The 19,821-nt window shown below is 39.6% G+C and overlaps 1 protein-coding gene across 5 annotated transcripts in view; it reads right to left on the bottom strand.

Annotated features, from left to right (window-relative positions):
• LOC138982409 (exocyst complex component 4-like) overlaps positions 1-19,821 on the bottom strand; it is a 44,686-nt gene that overhangs the window by 9,515 nt on the left and 15,350 nt on the right. For 3 of the 5 annotated variants that reach the window (XM_070355678.1, XM_070355680.1, XM_070355681.1), the window contains exons 9-21: positions 19,683-19,816; positions 19,342-19,412; positions 18,626-18,764; positions 17,859-17,882; positions 9,692-9,757; positions 8,700-8,837; positions 8,004-8,084; positions 7,539-7,620; positions 7,006-7,069; positions 6,601-6,692; positions 3,908-3,934; positions 1,819-1,892; positions 1,233-1,453 (exon numbers count right to left, since the gene is read on the bottom strand). In XM_070355678.1, coding sequence (XP_070211779.1) covers positions 1,233-1,453; positions 1,819-1,892; positions 3,908-3,934; positions 6,601-6,692; positions 7,006-7,069; positions 7,539-7,620; positions 8,004-8,084; positions 8,700-8,837; positions 9,692-9,757; positions 17,859-17,882; positions 18,626-18,764; positions 19,342-19,412; positions 19,683-19,816 — 1,213 coding nt within the window. The remainder of the gene's footprint in view (positions 1-1,232; positions 1,454-1,818; positions 1,893-3,907; positions 3,935-6,600; positions 6,693-7,005; positions 7,070-7,538; positions 7,621-8,003; positions 8,085-8,699; positions 8,838-9,691; positions 9,758-17,858; positions 17,883-18,625; positions 18,765-19,341; positions 19,413-19,682; positions 19,817-19,821) is intronic. The other 2 variants (XM_070355683.1, XM_070355682.1) reach the window with 2 other exon arrangements.

Here is a 19,821-nt window from a genome sequence, read left to right as displayed (position 1 = left end):
TCTCTCTGTCCCTCTCTCTCCCCCATTACTCTCTCTCTGTCTCTCTCTCTCCCCCATTACTCTCTCTCTGTCCCTCTCTCTCCCCCATTACTCTCTCTCTGTCCCTCTCTCTCCCCCATTACTCTCTCTCTGTCCCTCTCTCTCCCCCATTACTCTCTCTCTGTCCCTCTCTCTCCCTCATTACTCTCTCTCTGTCCCTCTCTCTCCCCCATTACTCTCTCTCTCTCTGTCCCTCTCTCTCCCCCATTACTCTCTCTCTGTCCCTCTCTCTCCCTCATTACTCTCTCTCTGTCCCTCTCTCTCCTCATTACTCTCTCTCTGTCCCTCTCTCTCCCCCATTACTCTCTCTCTGTCCCTCTCTCTCCCCCATTACTCTCTCTCTGTCCCTCTCTCTCCCTCATTACTCTCTCTCTGTCCCTCTCTCTCCCTCATTACTCTCTCTCTGTCCCTCTCTCTCCCTCATTACTCTCTCTCTGTTCCTCTCTCTCCCCCATTACTCTCTCTCTGTCCCTCTCTCTCCCTCATTACTCTCTCTCTGTCCCTCTCTCTCCCCCATTACTCTCTGTCTTCCTTCACATTCACCTTTCCAGAACAGTATCAGCTTACTTTTTTGCTTCACATGGCCTGCTGCCTGATTTACATCAAGAAAACATGTTACTTTACATTTCCTCATGATACAGGGTGTTACTGCTAATTCGTCATGCTGTCTTCCCTCGTAAATGTGAAAAGCTGTTTCAACTTTAGTCCCAATAAGTCATTCCATTCAATTATGCAAAGGAACTAAACACAAAACTTTAATGCACCTCTCGCTATAGTAAAACAGGACAGGTTGTAAGAAAAGACGTAGCCTTAAACCTGTAGGTATCGATTGAACACTGGATTTCCCTTTTTTGAGCCATGTGACGCCAGAGGCCGACAAAACTTCATATTTAGGCGGCCAGCTGAGACTACAAAACAGTGTAGGTTTGTGTGCGTTCAATCATAAAAACTAAAAAGAATTCTAACCAGAATCGATCGATACATAAATGTTATTTGTATTTTTGACCAAAATATGACATGTTACACAGATCTCGACAGTCATTGTTAACCTTGACCGCTAGTGCGGTCTTGGAGGAACACTGACTGTATCGATCTGTGTAAAATGTCATATTTTGGTCAAAAATACAAATAACGTATAATCCTTGTAAAATAAAGTTCCACTATCATCCTCATCAACACCAATAGGTACGTACCTGAGGAATCGACTGATGTCCTCATCCTTGGCCCACATAGCGGAGATGACTCTCCTGTCATCTGCTCCGTGTTGTACAATGTCGCGGTAGGCGGAGTGACACTTGTCACGGTACTCACGCAGGACGTTGCACACCATTGTCAGGAACTGGTCGGCGTAGTCTGGTAGCGCCATCATCAGCTCCTGCAGCTCTCCGATGCTCTCGTCTACTGTCACTGTGCTCTGTCAGGCAGAGGGAGACGAATGAGGGTTTTGGAAAGAGAGAAGATGATGATAAACACGCTATGGCCGATGCATGTAGACACGTAGGTATGCGCACATGCATGCCCTGTATTCATGGAAAAATAAATGCATGCTTGTCCATTCACGCACGCATGCACACACACAAACACACACACACACACGGCTGAACGCACACAAAAACTCACTCACTCACACACATTAACACACAAAAAACACACACTCACTCTCTCTCACACACATACTCACACACACACACAGTACACACACTCATTCACACAAAGATACGTTTACACACAATGAAAAGCTGATTTCCTCCGTAAGACAAGCAAATCTATGCACAGTACCTGAAGCAGGGGCCTTGGTACACCAAGTTCTCGCCTCACTTTCTCATCTATCACATTGCGTAGTGCGTCAAAACCTGTGGACATGGACAAAATGTTCTGTCAAATATTTTTCTTTTTGCCAAAAATGAACAACAACCCACAACAAACAAACAAACAAACACAGTAATAACAACAAACAGAACAACAACTGCAAAAATAACAACAACAACAACAAAACAAAAATTGCTGAAAATGTCTTTTTTTCGCTGTTATAACTGTGTCAAATTTCTTAAGCTCATAACCACCCTGCTTGTTCTCTGGTGAACATGTCATAAGTTCTAAATGATGGCATATCATCCTCGAATATATTTGTTTTATGTTAGAGTTATTGAATAGCACTCAATTTGTAATGTTCTCTGAGCCGAGTAGGGTACCCTAAAACAAGAGGAAGCAAGGTATTTTATTAACCAAAAAACAACAAGAGTAAACCTTCCTTCACCAAATGGATATAAAAACTACTTGTTCAGCACATATTAATACTGGTCATGAATACATTCATCTCCAGACTGCATAATAAATCTTCTTCAAACAACAACAACAACAAAACAACAGCAACAACAACGGTGTAATAAAATGCTACCAAATTAAAGTTTAAGTTCCATTCAGGGTTACATTGATGGAAAACTATAGTCAGAGCTGAACAACTCACTACACAACGTATCACACACAACACTGCCATTTCCTGGGAAAATCCCCTAAAGACACTGAACAGAATGAGTCCAAATTGTAATGCTCTTCTATTAAAGTACGAGACTAAACACTTGGTTGGTAAATTCTTAAGCTATCTTTTAAGAAAATCATCACAATCATCGCTTCAGTAGTAGGCTTCAGAAGTAGTTTCTTTTATTAATCATACGCAAATATGATGGCAAATGTTACAAAAGTTTCGGTGAATTGTTTATAAAAAGACAAGGCATCTGGAAGACCACAAAAAAACTTTCCTTTTCAAAGACAATGCGTATGCCTCTCTCTGAGAAAATGATGTTCAAGCAAACAGGAATTGATACATGCTCAGCAACACTTGCATTACTCTCATTGTTTGCAGGTAAGGAAATTGTCCTGAATGATTTTCAGACCCAAACAATTTACTTTAAAAATCAAAGAATAAATGTGTGCATTTATATTAACATTCAGCTACACACATCATACATGCTCGGTTGTGCAGCTTCCTTTGGGTGGTTTTCATGCAGACTACAAACTGTTACAAATGGCAAGACCACTCTCATTAGAAAATGGTCAACCTCTAACGAACAAAACACTGCATGACACTCTTTTAATCAAAGGACCCTTGCAATTCAATCATAGTTTAATAGAAGTCAGTTTCTGCACCGTTCAGGCAATATTATCAGGATATATTGTTAAAAAAAACACTCCTTCATTGTCACAGAAAACACTGCTTTTCATAAAGCATGAGGTTAAAAATCAATTTTTGTTGATGAACATTTGATTAGTAATAAGAGGAAAAAAGGCAGAGATAATCAGAGGAAAAAAACCAGCCTGCATTCTGTATTCTCTGTTTCTCTTCTTTCTTAATTATTACTTTGTGCAAACATGACTCCTTCAGTAAAGCATGGAACATACCAATGGACTCTATATCTGAATACAGTTACACAACCATAGAATCTGTACTTACTGAAGACAAAAGTCATATAAAAAGTAATGACAAAAAAGACTGAACAAGAATGAGACAACAGACTCCAGTGGAACAGAAAAGACTGCATAAACATTTTTAACATACCTTCAACTCACAAAATTCCCAACAGCAACAGACACAACATTTCGGCTTAAAAGCGAAAGTAAGTTCTGCTTCTTCCAGTTAAAAAAAAGTCACATTAAGCAACCAAATCGCACAAGTAAATACAATACTGCTATCAAACTGAGGGCACAAAACTGCATTTCAAAAATCAGTAGTTATCAAATCACAGCCACAAAATGGGAAAAAGTTTGTAATAACATTCTGAAAATGAAAACAAACATTTGGTGAGACTGGTTGCTAGGCAGCATTCTCAGCATCACCACGGCAACAGGAACACTTAACACACTGACTTACACTTATGCCCCTCCTCCTCCTCATCCACTGTTTGCCCAACATATAAAACATGCTGCCATTAGTCACTAAACACACTTTGACATTTCATTGTTTAAAGTGGCTTCAAGGTCATCCCAACAAAATAAGGATGACATCTAAACATCTCCAGACCATAGGCATAATGCAAGACAGAGTTCCTACACAGCTGAAACAAGAACCTTTGATGATTGTTGCTTCAAGAATGTAAGAACAACATAAAAAGGCAGACAAAAATGACAGTGGAACCCACGTTACAGACTTTACTTTCCCACATGCTCTGTTCATAACATCTGTAAATTTATCTTCATTTGAAGACTCCCCCCGTTTCAAGACCTCATGTTCTCAGATATTTTTTTGTGTCTTAAAATGGGGGGTGGGGTACCACTGTAACGCAACAAATAATACTTATGAAAGCAATGCTGATGAACATCTAAACAGTTAACATGAGCCTGATTTTTTGCCCAACTTCCCTTTCAGTGCATTTGATAAACAAACAAATTAAGTCCATGCAAACCTAATTAACAGTGAGTTGATCTCGTGATATAGAAAGCAAGAACGTGAGGATTGGTGCCATCAAAAGATTAAATGAGAAGCACAAAAAAGAGGGTAATTGTCAGAGGTAAGTTTAGAATTTACAAACGAGCATGCTTGTTTCTGAAGAATGTTACAGAAAGAATGTTGAATTTAATCAGACACTAGAAAGAAGCAAAGCAGAATTCCTACAATAAAGTCTCCCATACTCAGAAGCTCTGGATTCAGAATCAATATGTAGAAAGATTCACAACAGTCACACAAATCATTGAATTTTGACACCTGACACTAAAGTTGTGTCTGTAATGAGGACTATAGCTAGGTTGGAAAGAGTTAATAACCGTTCAAAGAAAGTGAAATTATTCTAATTCTCATCATCAAAAAATAACTTGTAAGTTAATAACACATACAATGACAAAAACTTGAGTCAAATTAAGATTCAAATACAGTACATACAACATTAAGTGAACCTGTCGTTAAATTTGATTGTGAACAGACACATGCAAAGAAAAAGTTGGTGTATTCGGTTGAGTGACAGAAGAAAATGTTAAAGGCAGAGTAAGCCTCCCGTAAACCATCACAGATACGGTCAGGCTTTTACACACAGTACAAACACCATTTCATTTAAACACTCACCAATTGAGAACATCCTAGGTGCCCTCCGTAAAGAGCGAACAATTTTCAAAGAATTTATTTTTGCGTGGTTTATCTTACCCCTGAGCCATCGTGAACCCGTGTGATCCAGTTTTCCCTTTTCACAATGCAGTCGTCATAGTTAGTCATTTGAATGCGACTCGACGTGAGCTTATCTACAATAGCACGTTTTTTTTATGCACGAAACAACGGCTGTGGTTCACAAGAACTCTAGCGATGGCTTTTGACTGTTGAGAGGAACGGCGATTTGCACTGATAAACCGGCCGTCGTCTGCTAAGACCCTTGCGTGACCCTGCTTCCGGGCTTTTCTTTTTTTAAACTTTCACAACTTCGAATTGTTCTGATCTTGTCTTGATGAAAAACGAATTCTTTTATGATTAAAGAATGTTTGTGTAACAAGCTGTCAATTTATTATTTAGATTTTAAAAGTTAGGTCTAGCGCAAAAACGAGGCGCCGTTGTTGTTAACGGAACAAGTCTACGAAAATAAATTCTTTGAAAATGTCTCACGCTCGACAGAAAGCAGCCAGGATGTTCCCGTTCGGTGAGCGTTCAAATGGAAGTATGCTTGTACTGTATTTAGACGCTCGGGGAGCTCTGTGATGGTTTACGGGAGGCTTACTGTGCCTTTAAGAAAGAAAGACACAGTGTGATTTAACAGAAGAATAAAAAAAAAATGTACCAGCTGAGGTAACCACTGTGGAAACAAAACAAATTGCTGATGTGGGAAATGGCAAAACATGTGCAAATCACTAACAGTTAAAAACTTTGTTTTTTTACAGGAAAAAAAGCTGTTCCTGATTTTCTTTATACATGCCTTAAATGAGAACATTAAAAAAAGAAGAAAAAAAAAAGAAAAAAAAAGAAAAGAGAAATGCAAAAAAAGAAAAATGGCAGCAATTCCAAGAAGCATAAAAGTTAAGACCACACTACTGAGCAAAACAAATAAATAAGCATGAATGTATGCAACATGTACATGATCCGCATACTAATGAGTATCAAGAAGAGCAGACCCAGATCTACTTTAGCCATGAATCTACACAGCAGCAACTGAAATATCAGAGCAGTTAAGAATGTTATTCCACCGCACTAAACTCAGTTGTTCATGCTAAAAGTGATGTGACATTTCCCCCTCTCCCTATAGTAATACAGCTGCTTCAATGAAACAGTGGAGCCTGCGATGCCAGGCTCCTCGAATGACAGACCAATTCCCAATAAAGTACATGTACACCTTCTGTTGTACCTAATTAGTCTATAATCTTTACCAAAATATCAAATTTCCTCCCGTGGCATGGAAGGTCACTCCATCAATTTCAAACTTGAAAAAGGAATATACATCTGCACATTTAGCTGGTTCTAAGGGTATCCTTTCATCGCTTGTACCACTGCAAAATAAGCTGGTCATATTCAGGGCTATTACATGTTTACGTTCCATCATATTATAGAATTCAGAAAAATCCCCCGTGCCCAGCAGGTCTTACAACATTTACCTCGAGTGGCAACATCAATGCTCTCTGACACCCTCTTGTGAACTTGTCCCAAGAATGCATTCTGCACAAAGTCTGTGATGAATTCTTGCAACCTGTTGAAAAACAAAACCCAATGATCATTTTGAACACAACACTAGGTGTGCAAGGGTACATCACTCCACAAAAACAACAACAGAACATAGGTCTTTTAATTCAAAGCACTTTTTTGATTCTTCAGGATATTTTTACAGAAAGCTATTATAACATCACATCCACAACATTACTTGTTGGGGTCTATATATTTACATATTTGTTTTGTATCTGGGATTTCTTTTTCCAAAGATAATAATTGTAATATGGCACTGCATAGATGAAATAGTACAAACTGAAGTGTATAACATTTTAATCTAGACTTTTTTTACTTACGAAGGTGGTGCTTCCATGGCATCTTCTATTTCTTGGATGAACAGCTTCAGTGGTTTGTATATGGCTGTAAATGCAAGAAAGCATATTTTGAATTCTCACAACTTCAAAATTAGCACAACTTCAAAATTAGCACTCAGTTTTACCACTGAATTAGTGTTTCTTTTCGTTAACCTGAATCCTTCACAGGAGCAGTCTCATAGGTTTGTGGAGAAAATAGTCAGGCTTAGCTCAGACACATTCAAATTTAGCCACATAAGCATAAATACAAGCAGTGGTCTACTCCTTTTTCATACCTAAATGTCTTTTTAGCTTCTGCTTCCCCTAAATGTAAACAATAAAACATTAAGTAATCTGAACAAGAAAAGCAAACACGGACAAGGCCTCCAAGAAGAAAGACCCGAATTAAAAGGTCTCTAATCAGAGATTTCAGAACACTTGCTTATAAACAATCCAATTTATGCTTTATACTTAGCAATAGAAATAAAGCATACCAAAGTCGCCTGCCTTTCCCTACAGTTAACGTTTTGTCTTACCTGTGATATTGAAGGCTGAGGGTTTACATATCTTCTGCTGCTTGCTCATCACTGTCAACAGACTCTGTTGCCCCAAGACAGACTGCAAACAAAAACAATTCATATTCATCTTTCTTATATTCAAGAAATGAAATGCACTTTGTATTTTAAAAAATAGAGTACAAAGTTCTTGAGCATTTGAAACATCACAGTACAAAATGTATGTGAATATGTCGCTTTGACAGCTCTAAAAGCAAGAAAAAGACACACAACTACACACACATGGAGATACACACACATTCACACATACACACACACATTCACACACACACACACACACACACACACACACACACACACACACACACACACACACACACACACACACACACACACACAGACAAGATACACCGAAACATAGTAATCTGATCTGCATCAAAGTGTGAAGAACAGAAGTTTGTATGATGACATTTGCATGCAACTCACAGCTTCAAACTGCCTTGTGTCCTCAATGTAACTGTTGGTGCTGAGAGCATGAAGAGAGGCATCAAAGCGGAACAGGGGTATCTGGAATGAAACCATGATGCATGAAAACACTTGAAGATTGTCTTATATCTGTGCTAAAGATTGCAAGCTTAATTGTCTGGGGTTTTTTCATTTTCGTAAAGTAAGAATCCCTTTTTGGTGTGCTCCTGGTATGTCATCTTCTTTTTATCGGAATGCATAATTTGCAAATTTTTTAGTCCACTACATATACTGCTCTCTCAGAATAGACACATGAGCAAACAATACATTTTGCCTCTACCAGAACCCCCCCCCCCCCTTCCCCCCCACACACACACATCCTTCAAACTTTTTTTTATCCTCAGTCATAATCTCCTCTCCACACTTAAACCCCACCTTTATTCATTGAGGCATGGTGTGTCACATTTCCCTTTTCAAAACTATTGTCCGCCTTATCTGTCGTTTGTCTTTTTGTAATTATACAGCCAAAAGTAGATAATGATATACTTTGTTCTACACCCGCAAAGATTTCATTCTCAAACTGATCAGCCTCAGAAGAAGTGCAGTCATTCACCCTTTTTCACCCCTGTCACGTTCTGCAGTCACGTTTCACAAGTTTTTAATTAGGTTTTGGTCCCAGGGGGCTAAGAAACCACAGCATTGATTTTTCCCACCTACCTTTTTTGGTCTTCCTGGGCGCTTTTTGCCAAAGTACACCCCAATGTCCATGCTGGGTTCATCAAAATCACTGGGAGCCTGTTGTCGTGACGACAAGGTGTTGCGGACATCCAGGTATTCGCTCAACAGAACTTGAAGCTGTCATCAGCACAACAAATCTCATTTGTTTAAACCAATAACATGGGCAAAAGCTTGGTTCAGTGCCTTTGAAAATAAATTTAGTGCAGGACTGTTCAAGCTTATGCCATGTACAAAACTAACACACGTTGAGAAAGCTCAATAGATTAATACCTGTAAGAACACTAATGTGATCAAAACCTTATCTGCAATTGCCCTCAGTGTCTGAAACTAAATACATGTACACTCAAGTAAAGGGTCAAATAATATTCTTGAAACTACACACCTTGATATAAGGTAGGTAAGATTTCAGTGTTCATTTTTTAATCAAATTTCTAGTATTTTACCAGCTATTATTAAAAAATACAGGAATAGAAACTGTCAACCAGTCAATCCTGCCAGTTTTCATTGCATATAACAGTTTTTCCACATCAAAATAAATGTATCACCATGTCAATTTGAAGTATACCTTACTTTGACTGGTTACCCTACTACAAAATAACAATTTTTTTGTGAGGTCTTTCCTGCCCTTTCGGCAATACTGGTTTACAAAACACCTCGCCCGATCAATGCAGCTGCTTTCATGTGTCTGACACACAAATGTGCACACATACACACGTGTGCACACATACACAATAGATGAATTCTGGAAATAACTCTTATTATGGGTTGTAAAATAGTGAATACTCTCGCTTTTAGTGAGGCAAGCTTTCTACACATGCTCCTTGCTTCAGACACATCCCTCGCTAGTGACTGGCCTATAATGTCACGCGGGAAAGTTTGACTCACTAAAAGCAAGAGTATTCCCCCTTTTCACAATCCATATAAACCCGACCGAGTTATTTCCAAACATCGTCTATTGCTCTGCTTCTTACCACAGCCTGTATGTTGGACCACACATCCTTCATGTCGTACACCACTTCAGAATGCATACTCGAGGACTGCAGAGACAATTCGCACAGACAAGCCATTAAAAAATGAAATTCCACAATAACATCATGTGCAAATGAACCACCAAATCCCTTATTACTGGAAATGAGAAATGTGCAATTGACCATTAGGCAAAAAAAAAAATATGTCTGTTTACGGTAACCCGACCGACCCTAGTTTTTAGGCCCGACCCTAATCTTTTTTTTGGATCGTCTGAAAAAAACCAAAAAAAACAAACAAACCAAACCCGCATCCAAAATAGAGTTGTTTGCGCTCAAACAGCAGACCACAGAAGGGAGGTAAGCTCAAAGTACTGTTAGGAGTAAAGGGTCGTCACTCGTGTTACTTCCTTTCAAAATTGATGCACGCAGTGGTGTTCGCCACCCGCTAGCTGTAAAGCTTGATAAATGTTGTCATGAAAAGGATGGGGTGAAAATTATCAGTACCTATCCAGCGAGTTTTAGTATCATTAACGTTTTTCAACAGGCAAAAACAGGGATTGATGAGAAGAAATGAACTGTGAAACATCATAGAGAGGGGAGAAAAAAAAAAGAAAAAAAAAATTTGAAAAAAAAAAAGAAAAAAAAAAGCCGACCTACCGACCCTATTTTTTCACCCTATGTTACCGTAAACAGACCTATTTTTTTTTTTTTGGCCTTATACAGTTGAAGGTCCCTTTGAAGACCCCCTGATTTCAGACATCCCTGCCTCCATCTAAGACCTAACTGTCTCATGTTTTCTCTTCATAAACCTTGGTCAAATTGCCTCCCTTTTAAGACTAAACCCTTTTTGAGACCCGATTTTCTCAGGTTTTGGGAGGTCTTAAAAATATGGATTTTAATGTATGCTTTAACTCTTACCAGTTCGCTCCCTTACCCATCGTAAGCAAGCTTACGATGCCCCGCCCCCTGTAGTTTTCCACTGACCAATTATCTAATTATCGAGAACAAAAATTGGTTATTTTACATTAAACTCATATGTTAGACACACTTTATGACAGAAACAAGCTGGGTTTTTGTTATAAGTTAGTTATAGGAATGCATTATTAGGCCCAAAAAAATAAATAGTCTGTTAATGGTAACATAGGCCCAAAAAAATAGGGTCGGTAGGTCGGGATTTTTTTTCTTTTTTTCTTTTTTTCGCCAAAAAACATATTTTTAAGTTATTTTTCCAAAAAACAGACTTTTTTTTTTCTTTTTTTTCCCCCCCTCTCAAAAAAACCATATTCTTGTTATTTTGCCAAAAAAACAAAGACTTTTTTTCTTCTTTTTTTTCTCGCCCCAAATGCCAAAAAAAAGTCTAGGGTCGCGCGAAAAATAGCTAGGGTCGGTTGGGATACCGTAAACAGACTTTTTTTGTTGTTGGCCTTAGGCATGCCTACGTCATGAAACATCCAACTTTGACATTTGGGTGGGGGTAATCAGGTGACAATAACTTTTTTGTTTATCAGCAAAACTCAATAAAACTTTGCTATGTTATGTAAAATGAATGCCAAAACAGACTAGTTAGCAGCATATCTAAAATAAACTGAACACAAAAAAAATTTCTTCTTTGTGTTTGTCACGTGTTCCAAAAAATGGGCGTACAAATTTCAACAAATATCATGTTGTGACCCCCATAACCTTTTTTACCTTTAAAGATAGCACAATTCTCTTTGCAAATATGAAAAGCTTATTCATTTTCCTTTCATTTGATATATAACTTTCTATATTTCATTTAGAATATGACCCCAGATAGCCACTCGGCAAGTAGGCACCAACAGCACTGTAAAATATGCCCTAAAACCCCTGAACTGGTAAGAGTTAAACCTTACAGGATAAAGGTACAACAGCTCACAATGGTAATGGATTGATTTAAGTGCTGATTGCCCTGACATTATAAAATATTAGTTATCTTCTATTATTTGCACTGAACTTCCAACTATTACACATCGCATCATGTTCTTCATTTTCAAAATCCTTTGTTGAACATTTAAAAAAAAAATCAGAATGTAAATATGGATCAGTTTAAATCCAAGCAAAAGCCACTCTTGAAAAGATTGAAACTTATTTTGTTTCTGAGATACCATACACTTTTTATTATATTCTTCATACCGTCGTGCATTTTTTTTTTTTACTGTACATGTATATAGTGTTAAAGGACCCCAACAGGCTCTTTTTAAGGTCAGATAAAGCAGTCGGCGTTGATTTAATGATAGGTACAGGGATCGCGTTTACGCACGATTTTTGCGTATTTGACGCATTTTAAAAGTCGCTGACGCGTTTTTTTCGCCGCGCAGCGTAAGCCATACGCAAAAATATTGTAACTTTTTCTTGTCTTCACGCAGCGCTTTTGCTCTGACTTAATAATCACCCGATCCTGAAACTGACTATAGGGCTCGAGAAGTGACGACACACATGAAATCTGCGCGTCAAAACTAAAGTCCGTTTCTTTTTGCATCGAAGTATCGCAAACGAACGTAACGAGGGTATTACCAGATAATGTCTTGTCGGATAATGAAACAGACATTAGCTGCTCTCCCATCTCGCGCTTCCAAAAGGCGAAAAGTGTGTCTAGTCGTATTAGAGCAGGAAACAAACTCGCAAGGCCCGAAGGTTGGAGACAGCAGGGGTGTTATTCGACAGGCGTGCGCGGAGTTCGACAGGAAAACTCGCCGTATTTAGGTAAGGAGTGTCTTTAAGTCTTTCGTGCGTGTTTTGTTTGTGTCTGTACGTGTTTTCGTAGTACGGAAAAATATTGATCCGTGACGCGTTTTTTTCGTTTCGTTGCGTATGACTTACGCGTTTTTTAAAAAGCTAGCGCGATCCCTGTAGGTAAGCATCTAAAGATGCAAAAACCGAACAGTAAATCACAGGTTTTGTGTTGCATCAGTCTAATTTTACACAAAATGCGGCCAAATTCATCTGCTACGCGAGACTTCAAAATCACCGCGGCGGCAAGCCGTTGGCTGTGACGTCACAAGCAGGAATCGGAAGCGAAAGTAGCGACGCTTGGTCTGCGTCTTTGCTGCAGCCGTGGATGCGCGCGTATTCCCGACATCATGCCGAGAGAGTGTGCTGCTGCCGTATGTTCGGAGTTGCAAAAAAAGGACTCAGGCTTGAGTTTTCATTTGTTTCCATCCGACTCAAGGCTCAAGCAGAAATGGGCTGTGAAAATGAATCGGCTGGACCCAACAACAACAACAACAACAACAACCACAACAACACTATTGTTAACCAAAACTATTGTTGAGAAACCAGCGATACTACATCAATAACAACAACAACAACAACCTCAACAACTACAACCACAACAGCATTGTTGAGAAACCAGCGAAACTGTATCAACAATAACAAAAACAACAACAACACAGTACAACATTGGGCAACAACTACAACAACTACAACAACAACACTGACAACAACTCAAAAACCAAGAACAACTACAATGTCAACAACACCACCAACAACAGCTTTACACTGATAAACAGTAGGTGGAACACGATTGATTTGACACGTAACAACCTTGATTTTATCTACAACGACGACAACAACATCGACTCAAATTCGAGAACATAATACGTCTTCAACAACATAACCAACAACAAATCCGATAGAACTTCAACTACAGTGGAGTCCAGCTATAACGAACCTGGGTATAACGAAATCCCGCTTTTAACGAACTGCCATTGATTTCCCGGCAGACAGCCTTCTATTTCTTACTTGTTACTTTCGGGCTACAACGAACCTTTTGAACTCATTTGCATAACGAACCCCTCTTATAACAAACACGTTTTCATCCCCCCAGAGCAGTTTTGTCTCTAAAAATCACAAGGCTACAACGAACGGTGCAAGGTCTCGGCCAACCAAGACAATGGCATACTCGTAGCAAAGCAGCGGAATGGTACCGTAAACCAAGAATAGTGACGGTCGAAAGTCTTTGACGTCAATGCCTTCCTGTAGTCTTTTTCTCTCGCGCGGTGTGTGTGTGTTCATTAAATGAACATGTGTTAGTGTTACTGTTTGTGTGTGTGTGTGTGTGTGTGTGTGTGTGTGCGCGTGCATGAGTCTGTACTCGTGTGTGTGTGTGTGTGTGTGTGTGGTGTGTGTGTGTGTGTGTGTAAGAAAGAAAGAAAGAGAGAGGGAGGGAGAGAGAGAGTGTGTGTGTGTGTGTGTGTGTGTGAATGTCTGAAGAGTACTCGGGTCCAGCGAGCGTTTTTAATAGACACTGACCTTCTTCCCAGGGGTCAATGACCCAGTTTTAGCTATGAGAGGTGGTTCCCCTGTCATATGAGAGAGGAAACACTTCCTGCAGGGGGTCAGTGACAGTTTAATCTATGGGGCGGTCTCTTTGATGTCTCAGCTGAAACATGCATTATCACAAGTTGTTTGACTGGTACTCAGGCGGTCTCTTTGATTTTTTTCTATTTTGATACACTCAGGAAAAAAAGTCCCGCCTTATGACCCGGAATATACCGTACATGCTTTTACACGACTTTTTAAAATTTACTTCTAAAATTACAGTAAAGTGAACATTTGAACTATGCCTCTCTATGGATTATATTATGAAGCATGCAGAGATTGTACTCTCCAAGGAAAGATCGATGGGACGATCATTTGAAGGTGAGTGGGAAAACTTGTCTTGAGGCCATTTAGGGTTGAAAACTCTACAGCGAATTACTGATATAACGAACTAAAATGTATCTCCCTTGAGATTCGTTGTACCCGGACTCCACTGTATGTGTCCAAGTTGCGGTATGTGTCCAAGATATGGTAATGTGTCCAAGTTGTGGTATGCGTCTAAGATGTGGTCTGTGTCCAAGTGGTCGTCTGCTGCAGCTTCTTCTTCTGTTTCTCATCCACATTCGACTGAAGCGCATGCGCTAGCCACAAATCTCGCCTATTCTCGTTTAGTATCGATTTTGATCACAGCGTTTGTGTGACGAAGCCTCGCGCTGAACGAGATTTCATAAGTGAAACTACGCCGAGTACAGGCGCTTGAAAATACACTCCAGTCATTATATAACTATACTCGAATTTTTTTAATCGGGACACTTTTGCACTATTCGGGAAAATCCGGGACTGGACATAAAATCAGGAATTTCCCGGTTTTCTAGGGAGGGTTGGCAGCTATGGGTATGTGTCCAAGATGTGGTATGTGTCCAAGTTGTGGTATCTGTCCAAGTTGTGGAATGTGATGGGACAATAAAGAAATGAAAAAAAATCTAATAGATTCATTGACTTTGGGGTAGCGCGACTCTGTTGTTGCTAGCTTTCCACTGGGAGGAAGCGACCCGAATTTCCCAGCGATGGGACAATAAAGAAAAGAAGAAAAAAATCCCATAGATCCCTTGACTTTGGGGTAGCGCGACTCTGTTGCTGCTAGCTTTCCACTTGGAGGAAGTGACCCGAATTTCCCAGCGACGGGACAATCTAGTAATGAAAAAAAAAAAAAAATTCTAAACATACAGTCGCGCTACCCCAAAAGTCAAGGGATTTTATTTTTGTGCCTTGACTTTGGAGATGACAAGAAAATATCGAGAGCATTAACGTGATTTGTAAAAAAAATTACTAATCACGAGGCGCGCAGACCCTTGATTTTAACCCCCAGGCTCAAAACTGTAAGGTTCAGCAGCGAAAGTTGCTTCTGCCATTAATACTGCTTGTGACATCATCGGAATTTTACCCAGAATTCACCACTTCCGTACTCTCGCGGACGTTCGCGATACAATGGCCGCCAGATCGGAACGTGAAAATGCTTCGCTTCAGCCACAAATTCGTCGGATTATGGCCCAAAACGATTCCGAAATAAACTAAACCCTGTGAGGGAAGGTGAGAAAACAATTTCCTACGGCATGCATACGCCTGGTTAACCCAAGTCACGCCAAAACGCAAATGAACTCGTTTTGGACACAAAAAAAGCCTGCTGGGGTCCTTTAAAAAAAACATGCATCAATGAAATGACATAAACAGAAAGATGAAGTACTAGCCACAGATGTGTGCCTTTGAATGGCAACTCAAAGACAAAATGCCACGGCAAATGCTTAAACAGAGCCCAAACAACAATCAAAACAGAAATGAGGTGAAAATGTAGACTGAAGCAGAACACAAACATAACAAACAATCCAAAACAAACAAAATTTTAACACTGAACATAATTTGGGATGCCAGCAGAGCTGTTAGAACTAGGGACATCTTTTTCTCCAGTGACAGTAAGTACTTAAAAACATGCAAATCTGCACTATGGCTTTCAAAAATGGGCACTTTCATCATGTCACAGTCTCTTTCCTTTTACAATGCCTGTAAACCAGCAATGAAACTTTCACAACTTGACTTCTGGAATAATACACCACTATGATCCCAGCTCCAACATTAACTGGCAGAAAGGTCAACCATTAAAAAACATTTTTCAAAGCGGAAAATCAAACTCAAAAAGCCAGAGTCATAAACTAGAATCAGAAATTCAAAGGAAATCCATCACAACAAAAGCTTCTGTTGAACTAGAACTCTCACAATTTTTTGCTCATTCTGAACAGTTTTGGGCTTCCCAAAGAGCCTGATTGAAAAGTAATGTCCACTCTTAGCAGGTTTCAAACATAAAGGTGCTTTATGATCCTTGCTTTCTGAAGGAACCTGAAAGAATGATGTTTTCTAGATTTTTCCAACTGGACACAGATTTTGCAAGAGTATACGCACTGTTTATCTGAATTAAAAAAACTTAATTCCTTAACATGATACAAAAAAATAATACTAATGCGTGCAAACTTCTATATGCATGTATGCTGTTTAAAACCCAAAAATTGTCTATGTCTATGATTGAACTGAACAGGAAGATCTACAGTTTTGACATGCTGCAAATACACAGTTAAGACAGACGTTGAAGAATAACTGTTTTAGTTTATGAGTATTACTCTCAAGAATAACATACACTTTTAATGAAGTACTTTTAACAGCACTACAATTTAATCATGCATGGATTCACTTAAAAAGTGTCAGTTTAGAGGAACGATAAATTGTTTTTAAACTGAAGGTGAGGCGATGGTATTTAGGACTGGACAAGGATGGAGAGGAAGGGGGAAGGAATGGAGATAGCGGATGTGGGCGGGACCTAGAAGTAAGGAGGGAGGGGGGAGGGTGTTGTAGGGGAGGTTTTGGCGCCAAACGTTCTGGCAAGTGAGTGCCAGAGGATACACGCTCTTGCATTAGCGGCAAAGCAGCAGCAGCAGCATTGAAGTGCGCGCGTCAGCAAGTGAACATTATTTGTGATCATGTCCGAAATAGAACAATGGTGTAAGGAGTCAAACCTTCCTTCAGCGGTGATCAGCGTCCTCGTCAAAGAGGGGTTTGATTCGTTGGCGGCCCTCAAATGTGTCCAGCCGGAGGATTTGGACTCTCTGAGTGCCAACATAAAAAGGGGGCATCTTGCCCTGCTTCGGGCAGGGATTAAAACCCTGCAAGCAAAAGATGGGGGAGGCCCCATGAGCAACGACACCGCCAGAGGTGCCAGTGGTTTGGCGGAATTGCTGGGGCGACTCAACATGGACGGTTCGCCAGTGACGCCGGCAAGACCAAAAGGTGAGGGATTAAAGATCATCGACTTCGTTTCATCCTCGTTGGCTGTGGAGGAGGAGGTGTCTCTTGGCGGAGGGGTGACAATCAAATTACCCAATACAAAGCCGCACTTCAATGCTGCTGCTGCTGCTGCTGCTTTGCCGCTAATGCAAGAGCGTGTATCCTCTGGCACTCACTGCGTCAAGGAGCGGAAGTTTAAAATGAATTTAAAGACCAAAAGCCACCAGTTATTTTGAGTATCCTGAGACACTCTAAAGCTGACAGAGCCATACCAAAACAACAACAGAAGAACAGCCAATGTAATATAAAACTAAAAGAGACCTCACTACCATGCTAAGAAAAAGATAATGCATCAAGCATTTTGCATGAAGACAGAAACAGAAGTACATCAGCATATAGTCATTCCATTCATTTTAACCAACTCATTCTCTCATTCAGGAAATTAGCACAAGAGGAGACAGACTTTACACACGCAAGCTGTGAGACTCAGAGAATGGTACAACACTTACAACCACTACCATACAAAAGATATTAAACATTCTGTTTTAGGTTTGCACCATACCTCAACATCAATCCCAGGGAATTGCTTCAAAAATGAAAAGAATAATCGATAAAACTTAGCTTCCCACACAATCAGAAACCAGGGAATATGAATGATTTAAAGCTTAAAACTTGCAAGTTGCATGTATTCATATACCACACACAAGAGGCAAAATCGCGTGTCTAACATAAAGACATTTTTTTACACAGCCCTTCTCAGAAGTTATGACCCCATAATTGTTTCCTGTTTTGATGCAACCTTTTCGTAATCTATGGCCTTATCTTTCATCTGTCAAAGTCAAAATGTTTCATCTAACTAACAGAAAAGACATACATTATACATTATAGTGCTATAAATCTTGTTGGATTATGGTAGATCCATGAACAATGTGCTATGTCCACAGACTATTTCTATAATCAGCCTGAGCTACAAAAGACTGCACAAATGAACTCATTACTGCTATACACTGCAGAAAATCCACTAGTAAACATATAAAGCAACAGATAGATAGACAGAATGATCTGACAGATGACTCAGTGACATCAAAGCATAACATTTCTCTCAGGTTAATCAATAAATAGTGAATAAGTAAACAGGGCTCCCACAGGAAAAAAACAAAACAAAAAACCCACTGAAATTCTAGTGGTGCTCTGAAATTGTTTTGAATTTTACATTTAAAACGGTGCAATTAAATGCAAATGTGATCACATTAATCGGGATCTCACTTTTGTATTTCTCGGGAAAAGTGGAAGCCTTAAAAAAAACGTAAAAGAAGACAATCAACTCACGGTGAGCCTGCGCACGTTATTGAGCACAACCTGATGGGTGTTGGCTACACAGCGGAACTGTTGGAAGATAAGCTTCAGTAGATCCAGCAGATGTCTGGGCTCTGATTGGCTGGCCAAACTGTCGCTCTGCTGACCCATACTGTGACCCCAAGGTAAACAGAATCAAGAAACAAGAAAGGTCAGTCCATGAAAAGTTTGATTATGGACAAAACAAAACATTCAAAAGTATATAAACCTAATGGTCTTTTTTTATATATTTTTTGTTATAGTGGACTGACATAAAAGTCATAATAAAAAAATGCAAGCAGAAAAACAGATAGATCAACAGAACATTGAATTTGGCACAGGGATGTTGTTTGGTGTCGACAGTGGGCGCAATGACAAAATTCATTTCAAATTGCTGAAAATTGTGTAACCATTCTGTAAGAATGACCAAACTTTTTCACCCTAGGGGACAGGTGTCACCAACAACTGCCTAAAACTTGAGCCACTTGCTGACACTTTTATGGTCGTTGCAGCAAATTTGCAGAAGAAAACAATCTTAGCAACATCCCTGTTAAATAACAGTCAAAACCTCTCACTCCACAGAAACACTCTTGCACATGTGTCGCACTTCACTCACACACACACACACACACCCACACATGCGCACGCACGCACGCCACAAACAAAAACGTAACAAAATCTGCTAAAATCATTTCACTGGAACAGTTCACCTTTCTGCAACTTGCTGTGTCGCTTTGGCAACTAAAGACAAGAGCTCTGGTTCAATCCTCATTTTCGTGATCTGTTGAAACCAAAACATTACTATGCGTAAGTAACCATAACAATACAAATGTTAAAAATCAAAATTAAAAAAAAAGAACAACAGAAAGAAAAATACAAAATGGGAGGAAAGAATATTCAAATCTTGGTACTTTAAGGGCGACAGTTCTAACAATGACAAAAAGTTCTTTGTGGGAAATCAGCTTGTAGCTTCTTTGGTCAAAAGCTACAATACAATGCAAACACACACACACACACATACGCATGCAGGCACACATAAGCACATACCTACCTCTACTGCCTCAGGTAGTTTGCGCAGTACATAGAGAGATTCTGTGAGGATGGAGATAAAATGGTCCAGGTTCTCTGTTGGATCGCGGTTCAAATCTTCAGTCACCTCTAGCGTGCCCTTGTTGGAGTCAGAGTCTGCA

This window comes from Littorina saxatilis, linkage group LG12 (assembly GCF_037325665.1).
Source record: "Littorina saxatilis isolate snail1 linkage group LG12, US_GU_Lsax_2.0, whole genome shotgun sequence".
NCBI classification, from domain to species: Eukaryota; Metazoa; Mollusca; class Gastropoda; order Littorinimorpha; family Littorinidae; genus Littorina; species Littorina saxatilis.
This window is presented reverse-complemented; position numbering and strand designations above follow the sequence as displayed.